Source organism: Peromyscus leucopus, chromosome 4, assembly GCF_004664715.2.
Source record: "Peromyscus leucopus breed LL Stock chromosome 4, UCI_PerLeu_2.1, whole genome shotgun sequence".
NCBI lineage: Eukaryota > Metazoa > Chordata > Mammalia > Rodentia > Cricetidae > Peromyscus > Peromyscus leucopus.
In genome coordinates, this window is record NC_051066.1 from 88334258 (window position 1) to 88346835 (window position 12578).

The 12578-nt window shown below is 39.9% G+C and overlaps 1 protein-coding gene across 1 annotated transcript in view; it reads left to right on the plus strand.

Moving 5' to 3' along the window:
• The window catches only part of LOC114697497 (formin-1), a 270035-nt gene that overhangs the window by 78836 nt on the left and 178621 nt on the right, over nucleotides 1-12578 (plus strand). The window contains exons 4-5 of the mRNA XM_028875752.2: nucleotides 7988-8790; nucleotides 12342-12492. Coding sequence (XP_028731585.1) covers nucleotides 7988-8790; nucleotides 12342-12492 — 954 coding nt within the window. The remainder of the gene's footprint in view (nucleotides 1-7987; nucleotides 8791-12341; nucleotides 12493-12578) is intronic.

A 12578-nucleotide genomic window follows, 5' to 3' on the forward strand; every position in this document is an offset into this window, starting at 1 on the left:
TTACCCATTTCTGTTTATTTAGCATATCCTTTAGAGTTCTGTTTGATCTTTCTATAACTGCTTGACCTGTAGGATTATGTGGTATGCCTGTAATATGCTTTATATTGTAATAAGCAAAAAACTGTTTCATTTTAACAGAGACATATGATGGAGCATTGTCAGTTTTGATTTGTGCAGGTATACCCATGATGGCCATAACTTCTAGCAAATGAGTGATTACAGAATCAGCTTTTTCAGAACTCAAAGCAGTTGCCCATTGAAATCCTGAATAAGTATCGATGGTGTGGTGTACATATTTCAATTTTCCAAATTCTGCAAAGTGAAACACGTCCATCTGCCAGATTTCATTCCTCTGAGTACCCTTTAGGTTACATCCTGCTGGTAATGGCGTTTTATTATAGAAGGAACACGTAGGACATTTCTTTACTATTTCTTTGACTTGTTGCCAGGTTATGGAAAAATCCTTTTTTAAGCCTTTACTATTGACATGATGTTTTTTATGAAATTCTGAGGCCTCCAGCACATTTGCTATCAATAATTTATCAATCTCATCATTGCCTTGTGCTAGAGGGCCTGGCAGACCAGTATGAGATCAGATGTGAGTTATATATAAAGGATGACTCCTTTTCCTGATTGTATCTTGTAATTGAATAAATAGTAAAGTTAATTCTGAAGCATCAGGGATAAATTCTGTAGTCTCAATATGTAATACCACTCTTTGAGCATACTGAGAGTCAGTTACTATGTTGAGAGGTTCTGAAAAATCCATTAATACCAACAGAATAGCATACAATTCTTATTTTTGCACTGAATTATAAGGACTTTGAACCACTTTACTTAAATTTTCTGATTTGTAACCTGCCTTTCCTTGTTTGTTGGCATCTGTATAAAATGTACAAACTCCAGATATTGGTTTTTGCCGTACAATTCAAGGCAAGATCCAATCAGCTCTCTTTATAAGATCAATTCTATCACTTTTGGGATATTTGCTGTTAATTTCTCCCAAAAAATTACTGCAAGCTCTTTGCTGAGGTTCACTTTCTGTCCATAATTTTTCAATGTCCTCCTTAGTTAATGGTATGACAATTTCTGCTGGGTCTATTCCTGCTAATTGACGAAGTCTCAATTTTCCTTTGCAAATCAAGTCAGATTTTTTCCACATAAGTTTTTAATTTTTTATTTGATTTATTTGGTAAAAATATCCATTCCAATATAATATCTTCCCTCTGCATTAATATTCCAGTAGGAGAATGCCTAGAAGGTAAAATAACCAAAATGCAATCCAGCTTTGGATCAATATGATCCACGTACCCTTCATGCATTTTCTTTTCTACCAAGGCCAATTCTTTCTCAGCTTCAGGTGATAATTCTCTTGGACTATTTAAGTCCTTGTCACCTTCTAAGGTTTTGAACAAATTAGTCAGTTCATCATTTTTTACCCCAACAATAGTTCGTAGATGAGAAATATCTCCAAATAATCTTTGAAAGTCATTAAGAATCTGTAGTCTATCTCTCCTAATTTGCACCTTTTGGGGTCTAATTTTTTGTAGCTCTGTTTTATATCCTAAATAATTAATAGAATCTCCTCTTTGTATCTTTTCAGGAGCAATTTGTAATCCCCAGCAAGGCAAAATTTTCCTTACTTCTTCAAACATTCTTTCTAAAGTATCTGCATTTGAGTCAGCTAGTAAAATATCATCCATATAATGATAAACTATAGATTTAGGAAATTTTTTACGTATCACTTCCAATGGCTGTTGTACAAAATATTGGCACAGAGTTGGGCTATTCAACATTCCCTGTGGGAGGACCCTCCATTGAAATCTTTTAACTGGTTGATAATTATTATAAGTAGGCACTGGAAAAGCAAATCTTTCTCTGTCTTTTTCTTGTAAGGGTATTGAAAAGAAACAGTCTTTTAAATCAATAACTATGAGAGGCATCCTTTTGGTAACAGAGTAGGCAAAGGCATCCCAGATTGTAGAGAGCCCATTGGCTGAATTACTTTGTTAATTGCTCTAAGGTATGTTACCATTCTCCATTTACCAGATTTCTTTTTAATAACAAATACAGGAGAATTCCAAGGGCTGGTTGATTCTTCAATATGCTGAGCATCTAACTGTTCTTCTACCAGCTCTTCTAAAGCCTGGAGTTTCTCTGTTGTTAAAGGCCATTACTGGACCCATACAGGCTTGTCTGTTAACCATTTTAAAGGTAGAGCTGTTGGTGTCTTTGGAAGATCATCATTTGTTGTGCCCTGTTCTTGTATAATATGGATGGCTGGTGACCACTCATTAGAACAATATCTTCTAATATTTCTCTCAGTAACATGTGCTAGTTTATGATTTGTTTCGGAGATTGGAGGGATGTTAATTTGAGTATTCCATTGTTGCAACAAGTCTCGACCCCACAGGTTCATAGTTATGTTAGCCACATTTGGTTTTAATTTTCCTCTCTGACCTTCTGGACCTATACATTCGAGCCATCTTGCACCCTGTTTCACCTGAGATAATGTCCCAATTCCTAACAGTTGAACATTTACCTCCTGAAGAGGCCAAGTTGGATGCCAAAATTCTGGTGCAATTATGGTAATGTCCGCACCTGTGTCTACCAGACCAGACAACAAAACACCATTTTTTTTTTTTTTTTTTTGGTTTTTCGAGACAGGGTTTCTCTGTGTAGCTTTGCGCCTCTCCTGGAACTCACTTGGTAGCCCAGGCTGGCCTCGAACTCACAGAGATCCACCTGGCTCTGCCTCCCAAGTGCTGGGATTAAAGGCGTGCGCCACCACCGCCCGGCTCACCATTTATTTTTATCGTTAATTTTGGTCTTTGTTCATTAATAGAAGTTTGCCAAAAAATTTTCTTTATGTTTTCTCCTGAATTTTCTATTCTCTCTGTTTCATCATCCTGACCAGCATGATTTATTCCAATAGGCATTTGGTTATTTAATTGCTCAGAGCAGGGATTTCCTCTATGGCTGCAGGAAAGGTTTGAACTGGATTTGCAATGGGGTCCTGCGTGAGGCCCCTCTGGGAGTTTCCCGAAGACTGAGGCAAAGGATTACCCTGTCTGTCCTTTGTTGATCTACATTCATTTGTCCAGTGTTTTCCCTTACCACACCTTCTGCATACTCCAGAAGGAAGGGGCATTCTGTTGCCATTGTTCCTTGAAGAAACATTGTTTCTAGGAATGACCTGTTTACAGTCCCTTTTCAAATGTCCTTGCTTTCCACATCCAAAACTATTGGGGAAAATTATAAAGGCCACTCCACGTAGTTAAAAGGAAGATTTATTTAGTGGATGACTTACAAATGAAGGAATGGATAGGTCGCGGGGGTCTGGGGAAAGTGTATCGCAATCCAGCGGTGTTCTCTGGAGCTCTGCACAATCAATCTCCACTATCCAGGGTCCAGGCGCAGAGAGCGCGCCCAGAGCGAGCGCTTGCCCATCCAGCTCTCAGGTTTCCAGCACCTCCCCTCGCCCCGCCTCGTAGGCGTGACAGTTGCCAGAGTCTCAATGGGGGTTGGAGCTTCCAGATCCAAGCTGGAATGGCTACCCACTACATCTCCCCCTTTTTGTCTAAATAAGAAGGTTCTAAACTAATACAAGACTATATACAAAGGAATGGTTATCAAATATTGTCCAGAAATAATGAGGGATAATGACCTAGATAAGATGTAACTACAACCAACGCAAACAATATCAAGCAAGAAACACATTCTAAAATCCAGAGAAGTATAGAGCATAGGTAAATGGCATGTTATAAAGATCATTCAAAGGTGTCCTATCCTAAAGAACCTGAATCTAATACTTAATATGTTCTATCTAAGATATTATATATACCACAAGGAAAGCGACCACTGTACTCTGCCAAGACAGGGTAAGATGGTCTTTCAGAATTCCTGCTTCTAAAAATGGTCTGTCAGATACTCTAGGCCTGTAGCCAATTTGAATGCACCAACAATGCTGAGAAACATTAGGTGACTGTCCAGGCTGCCAGCTGTCTTGGTCTACTCTTGCAAGATTCCCGAAAGTTGCTTGCATCCATCTACCATTTCTCAGGTACCATTATGTTCCTTCTCAGGTCTTTGATGTGGTTGAAGACTAGATAGTCATAATTTCCTCAGTTATGATAAAAGATAAGTTAGCTATAAAACCTTAAACTCACAAATATAAGATAGATAAGACATCTTCTTTAATATTGTAACTATAATTCTTGCTCGGTAATTGTTTTGTTATATGTAATTTTACCATGTTAAAGTTAAAACCTTCCTTTTTAAAAAAAGAAGAAAGGGGAAGTGCTGTGGATATCACTCTATATAAATAAAACACTGATGGCTAATGACCAGGCAGGAAGTATAGGCGGGACAAAGAGAGAGGAGAATGGGGGAAACAGGAAGAAGGAGGGGAGAGACTGCAGCCACTGCCAGGACAAGCAGCATGTAGAGACTCTGGTAAGCCACCAGCCACGTGGCAAGGTATAGATTTATAGAAATGGGTTAATTTAAGATAAAAGAGCAGTTAGCAAGAAGCCTGCCACGGCCATACAGTTTATAAGTGATATAAGCGTCTGAGTGATTATTTTATAAGTGGATTGTGGGACTGCGGGGCTTGGGGAACCTGGAGAGAAGCCCTCCAGCAACACAAAACATCTAACATTCCTCAAACCTTTTGAAATTGCTTCTCCTACCCACATATCATCATGCTCATCAGCCTCAACAATAACTGTGTCTCTATTCCAATCTTCCAAAGGTGAAGACCTTGCCCTTAATGGCCTGATTATTCTTTTGCATGCTGCATTCGCATTCTCAAAGGCCAAAGATTTAATTATTGCCTTACTAGCTTCTGAATCCAAGACCATTTTCTTTACTGCTGAAGCCAGTCTTTGTAAAAAATCTGTAAAAGATTCTTTTGGGCCTTGCATAACCTTTGTAAATGACTCAGATTTTTTTCCTGGTTCCTCAACTCTGTCCCATGTATTCAAGGCTGCCGTTCGACATAAAACTAGGGTTTGGACATCATATAAACATTGTGTTTGTACTGAAGCATATTGGCCTTCTCCAAAAAGCTGATCCTGGCAAACTTGTATTCCTTTATCCCTCCATTGTTTTTCTATGTTTTTAGCCTCATCCTTAAACCACGTTAGAAATTGAAGTCTCTGGCTGGGTTCCAGAACAGCTTGTGCAAGGTCCCGCCAGTCCTGTGGTACAATCCTATTATATGTTGACCAAGAGTTTAACATTTGCTTTACATATGGGGAATGCATGCCATAAGATACTATTGCTTCCTTAAACCTTTTTAAATCCAGCATTTCAATTGGAGCCCAAATATTTTGTGTAGCCATTTGGTCAGGCTTCTGCTGTACTGTTACAGGATAAATTAAGGGTGACTGTGTGAAAACAGGCTTTCTTTCTGTAACCTTATGATCCAAATTTGAAACAACTTCGCTGTTAATTTCTTCTGTCTGAATTTTTACAGGTTTAACAAGTTTTTCTAAAGCTGTTATCCTGGCACTTAAATTGACTATGTTTTTAAACTGCAAAAGGAGGATAAGCATAGTAATAAACTGCATAATTCCAACAATACTAATCTTCTCATATAGTTGTTCCATTGTCAGACTGCCTAAACTTTTGAACAAAACCCAATTTTCTTCCAATGTACACATAAAACCCATTTTCTTCTTAATGTGGAAAAAATTTCTCTTTTAAATAGTTTCCTTTAAAATTTCTGATATGTTGTGACTTACCAAATTTGCGTAGAACAGTAGAAATCCGAGGGGATTTTCAAAACAGCCACCTAGTGACTGAGGTGTAAATCCAGAGAGAGAGAGAGAGAGAGAGAGAGAGAGAGAGAGAGAGAGAGAGAGAACGCACAAGAAAGCATAGCCGGCTAAAGCTTAAATCCAGCCACGTGTTCCCTCTTGAGCCGAGTCAAGGCTTGGCTCTGGCTTCCTTAGGCTCCGACCACGTGCGTTGGCTTTACAGGCAGGGGCCCTGTTCGGTAGGGCAGGGCTGAGTTGTTTGTAGCACCAGCTTTAAGCAAGCAGGCTTTAAGCAAGCAGCTCACAGTTAGTCCGGCCTGAGGCCAAGCAGACCTAGGCCCGAGCCAAGTGGTTTTTAATGGATTCTTGTCACGTTGGGCGCCAGATGTAGATGTAACCAACCGTCTTATTAAATAAGAAACAGAGAACCAATGTAAAAGAGAAAGTCGAGAGGTCAGAGCTCAGAGCTAAAATCTCACCCTTCCTCCTGAGGTGGTCTTAGCTTCCCGAAAGAGAGCTATTTCCCTGTGTGTAAGTCGTTTCATAGTCATTCTGCCTTCTCATTGGTTGTAAACCCAAACACATGACTGCCTCATCACTGTCTGTATGTACAGCCCCCCAGGTCTTAAAGGTATATGTCTCCAATGCTGGCTGTATCCCTGAACACACAGAGATCTATGGGGTTAAAGGCGTGCGCCACCACTGCCACACTGTCTATGACTGTAATAGCTCTGACCCCCAAGCAACTTTATTAACATACAATCAAAATCACATTTCAGTACAATTAGAATATCACCACACTGGAAATGGCCCATCATTACCCCCTAATGAGGAAATGGCTAGGCTAAGGCTACAGACCTCGAGAGCAGCGAAGTTTAGGCACGGAATAGATAGTGTGAATCCCAACTCAGGTTCTTAACCTATCCACTGTGTTGCACATTTTAGTGCCCTGCTCTCTCTACTTCTTCAGAGTTTCCCCGGAGTTGTTATGTTTAAGAATGGGATGATCAGAAGCTTTTGTCTTTAAATTCTCCTGCTATTTGGGGATTGATTTGTCAGAATCAATATTGGGAAAATTTGAACCTAGTTAAAAAAAAATAGTTAAAATGTATCTCAGTGAAGGCAGAGAAATGCTTCCTTTTTATTTAAACTTGCTGACTAGATCATTAAACACATTTCTTTAACAGTGTGAAGGACTATATCCTCATATATAGTTGTTATTCTAGATATCTGTGGGCTGACATTATAGAAAGAAAGACTTGATTAGCCATTAAGCAAGGCTCTTGAGACAGAGAGTGTGTGTGACTGTTTCTGAGATTTTATCCATCTTCCTTTCCAATACTGCTCTCACTGCAGGGATGCAGAAATAAAGACAGTATTCCACTGATGTCATTCAGTGGAGCTAAGAACCTGGATGAGGGCCAGCAGTGAGAAATAGCCCCAAACAGTGACACTGGTCAGCTTTCATCTGGAAACTGAAAAAACAGACAGACAGTCTAAAGTGGCATTGCTCTTCTCCATGCCTCCTGTTTCTGCATCTGTGCTGTGGAAAGCTGATGGGGGAGACCCTCTAACAAACAGAGAAGAATAGCCCCACACCAGCACAAGCTCTAAGTGGCCTCCCCTACACCCCTCTTACCTTTGTTTTTCTCAGTCCACACCAAAAGCTGTAAGAGACACATCCAAGCATGTCCAAACCTCTATTAAATTAATTTCTTCTGCGTTTGATATTAAGTGAAAGTTCTTAAGATTTGCTCTAAACTTTAACTCATGGCAATAATCTCCCATAAGCTCAGACAGAATGAAATTATCCAATAGCCCCTAGATGTTTAGTTGTCTGGAAAATTCTAAAACGAAGATTTATACCTTTTTGGATTTTTGAACAAATGTCTTCATTTCTCTGCATTATGTGGGCCAGTCTTTAAGACAGTGCTTCTCAACCTGTGGGTCACAACCCCTTGTCAAACCTCTATCTTCAAAAAATATTTACATTGCAATTCATAACAATAGCAAAATTACAGTTATGAATTTGCAATGAAAATAATTTTATTGTTGGGGGTCACTACAACATGAAGAACTTTATTAAAGGGTTGCAGCGTTAGGAAGGTAGAGAACCACTGCTTTAAAGGATGCATTCACACCTTCATGGTATTATTGAATGCCTATTAGGGGTTTGTTATCATTAAACTCTTACTTTCTCATTGATTGTTTTTTTTTTCCTGCAGGCTCAATTTGAACTTAAGACATTTCACATCCGGGGTGAGCATGCATTAATAACAGCAAGACTTGAAGAAACTATTGAAAATCTCAAGCAACAGTTAGACCACCGCTGGGGAGGAGGATGTGAAGAGATGAGAGACGCATGCATCTCTACTGATGATGACTGCCCCCCAAAGGCCTTCAGAAATGTGTGCATCCAGACAGACAGAGAGACGTTCCTCAAGCCCTGTGAAGGTGAAAGCAAGACAACCAGAAGCAACCAGATAGCACCCAAGAAGTTGAATATCTCGTTAACCCAACTCTCTCCCACAAAAGACAGTAAAGACATCCACATACCACTTCAGACAGGGGAAGGCATCTCATCCAGTCAACAGAAGATATCACCTCCACCTCCCACACCTCCTTTTCCTCCGCCTCTCATTCCTCCCCCTCCGCCTCTCCCCACTGGACTTGGACCTTTGCCACCAGCACCACCCATATCACCTGTGAGTGCTGGGCCACCACCACCACCTCCTCCACCTCCTCCACCACCTCCCCTGCCTCCAAGTGCTGGACCTCCCCCACCTCCTCCCCCACCACCACTTCCTAATGTCCTGGCTCCTCCTAACAGTGGAGGGCTTCCTCCTCCTCCTCCTCCTCCTCCTCTCCCCCCTCCTCCTCCTCCCCCAGGACTTGCACCTCCACCTCCTCCTGGACTATCCTTTGGACTCAGCTCTTCTTCTAGTCAGTGTCCTCGTAAACCAGCCATTGAACCCAGCTGTCCCATGAAGCCTTTGTATTGGACTAGAATACAAATAAGTGATAAGAGGTAAGCTCTCCCTTGACCCATTCTCCATTACAAATTCACAGGAGTCTTCCCAAGTGGTGTTTTATTGTTGACAGCTCAATATTTACATTGGGTAATACCCATTTTTAAATATTATAGTATAGTGAATGCCTTGAGTACACAAGCTTACAGTGTCTGGGGCAGATAGTTTCTGCCAGGTCTTCTGGGAGAAGGAATGTGTTCAGTATCAGATTCTTCTTCAAGATAAATGTTCCATTTTATGGACTAGAGAAGAGTTCAGGTCTAAACTAGGGCCATCTCTAACACCACTGACTTAGTTGAGTAATTATAAAGACACTGGAGCAGAGTCTGCACTATTGGTTCACTGAGGATTTCTGCAATATCTTTTATGATACCCTTTCTTAGTTTTTGATAACCAGCCTTTGGGTCTGGTCTTGTCCTTTCTTTTTCTATCACTATGACAAATATCTGAGAAAAATGTGAAGGATTTATTTTGGCTTATGGTCTCAGAGATTTCAGTCTATCATGCCAGTGAGGGTATGGCTACAGTGAGGCAGCTCATCTCCTGGCCAGGAAGGAGAGAAACAGAATACAACAGAAGCTTTCTCCTTTTCTTTCATCTAGGCCATGAGCCTGTGGGATGATGTACTCATATTCAGGGCTGATCTTCCTACCCTATTGTAATTCTCTCTGGAAATGTCCCTGTAGATACATTCAAAGGTATTCTTCACTAATCTCTAGGGCTCCTTGTTGAATCTGGATATTTAGCAGTTGCGGGTATGCTTCAATTTTTTATGAAAATACTGAGATGGCTGAGTTATTCATTGTCTAGATCAGAAGAGAGTCTTAAAATGCAACCCCCATTTTTGAATCTGTTCATAAGACTTCTTTTACAGCCATATTACTTATTGACGTCCAGAGAAAGTAGCATGTGTGGGGAGCTGATGTGGCAAGCACCTTCAATTTGCGTATGTTATTGAGCTTGGCCTATGAGGCAGAAAGTCATGATGACTTGGAAATCTCCATCCAAACAAGTTAGAGTTAGATTTCTTGTTTCATTTCTGAATCTCTCGGAAGGACAATGAGAGAGAGATTGACTTGTTTCTTAATTGCTTTCTAGTTTTGAAATTTATTTGTTTGCAAAGAATGTATATTTTCGAGACAGGGTTTATCTGCGTAGTTTTGGTGCCTGTCCTGGATCTCACTCTGTAGAACAGGCTGGCCTTGAACTCACAGAGATCTGCCTGGCTCTGCCTCCTAAGTGCTGGGATTGAAGGTGTGCGCCACTGCTACCTGGCTAAAACTACATTTTTTTAAAAAAAGCTTATTCCCCAATTCAAAATGGTGGTAGTGAATTTTCAAGCTTTTCTAAAATTTTGCTTAGGGAAGGCAACATAACTAAACAAAATAACTTATAATTGACAATTATAGAAAAAAAAATTAGAAGCCAGTATAAGAGCAGAGGAAATACCACCAAAGCAAGCATGTGATGACCAAAGTTGATGATGTATTTCATATTGTCCCCAGTCCTCTTGCCAAAAAATAAGGGTCAAGAGTTTACTTGCAGAAATTTCTAGATATATTTATTTAATGCTGATAAAAGTGCTTTATAATTTCCCAAATGAATGGTTTAAAAAAGAAAAAAGATGACCCTAAAATAGTCCCCAACACTAACAGTAATGTGCTAGTATCCCATTTCTCATTCAAGATTTGGATATTTCCTAAGAGATGATTTCCCGGAATATTTGAGTTGTGTTTCCTTATTAGTGCTCTCAACTCATTGTACAGTCACTCTACAGTGATGAATCCCACCTGTGAGCCCTGGACTAGCACATTCTGACAGCACATATAACTGTCTCACACCTGTTTCTCACTTACATGCCTTCCCTTCATCCCCCAAGAGACTTCAGGAGCAGCCAATGCCATAGACATAGCATCATAAAACCTCATGCTGGAGGACAGGCCCTTCATCCACTGTTCAAAGAAGGGTAAATGAGAGTTGGGGGAAAATCATTGATTTGTTTTTTCCTCTTGTAATTTCCCACTTTTTTTTTTTAATGGAAAACAGTCAAATGCTCAAACTTTCATTAGTTACATTGGTTGAGCTGGTTCTGCAAACACGGTAAATCTAGTACTTCACTTTCAAATCAAATGAAAAGCAGATGAACAGGACATTAGGAGTGAGTGACTGACTTGGTAGACATGTCAGCCTTGTCCTCTCTATGATGTGTTAAGACCACAGCACGGCCACTCCCTGCCAGTGTAACACATTCCCATTCTTTCATCACAGGTCCCTCAAAAAAATTTTATACCTCTGAGCACAACTGCTTTGAATATGAAAATCATGGTTTGGTACCAAATCATATAATAGTGTAACAAATATGTTTATTATATACAAAGTAGTCTATGTAGTATATTATATAAAGGTAACTTTATTGTTAGTTTTAATTGAAACAAACATATATATTGAAACAAAGGTAAATACTGTTAAGTGTTTATTATGCATGCCATGCTCATGTATTTCAAAAATCAATATAGAAGAAATTTACTGTTTGTTTCTGTGGCATTAATAATAACTTGACAAAGCGTTTTAATGCCAACAATGTGCAGAAAACAAATGACACACACAGTCCAAATGAGGGAGACTCTAGGGAGGCCCACATACCCCAGCTTTTCGAGGTGCTTCTGATATACTTGATTTCCTGCAGCTGCCTGCTCATTGCTTCATAACAGCCTATTTCTGGAAAATAAAATACAAATTCCCCATGGATGCTTTAGTTGGAATCCCCATGGGGGGCTGAAACATGGCAAAATTATATGATTTGGTGTGGCAGTGTTGTCTCTGGTGGGATCCTATAAACCCAATGTATCAAATGAGTGGCTGACTAGTCACATATTAAGTCTTGGGACTGAGCTGACCTGACTCAGTTCTGAAAACTGTATTTAAAACCCTCAGAGGGGGCACATCTCTACCTTACATTCCATTTTCAATCCTTTAAAGAATGACTTTGGGCCTGTGAAATGGCTCTGTGGGGGTAGGATGCTTGCAGCCAAGCCTGGTGACTTGAATTTGATCCCCGGGTTCTGAGTGGTGGAAGGAGAGAACTGAAATTGTCTTCTGACCTGCACATGCATGCCATGGCATGCATATCCTCCCCCATGTACATATCTCTTGCATACATGCATATACATTTTTTTTAAAAGGATGACCTTGACCATGTATAGAATTGATTATCCCTTCTGCCTCCCTGTGATGGTATTTTTGGCTTCTGGAGATGCCACAGCTGAGAGAGGAACCAAACCTCACCCATAGGAATTCTAGTCCTAAAAGCCTTCTCTAGCACTCTGGACTGAACTAATGACCATCATGTTTTTTGGATGTTTATGTGAAGATGTAGGTTCAAATATCCTATTACATATTTTGACTTCTAAAATGTGTGACATGAAAAGCTTTTATCTGAGCTTTACCAGGGTTTTACACATTTTTAAAAGTGCACTAGAGAAAGATTTCAACATATTATACTATTTCCTGCTTTGTTTCCTACAGTTAACTTGATGCTTTCTCTTTCAAGCCAAGATGCCACACCAACTTTATGGGACTCCTTAGAAGAACCTCATATTAAGGACACCAGTGAATTTGAATATTTATTCTCCAAAGACACAACTCAACAGAAGAAAAAACCCCTGTCAGAAACCTACGAGAAGAAGAACAAAGTCAAAAAGGTACTGTGAGATCATTATTGTAATCATAGGCACATGGAAATTCACTACATCCCACTGGTTGTTGCTCTTTCCCCAGAAAATTATCT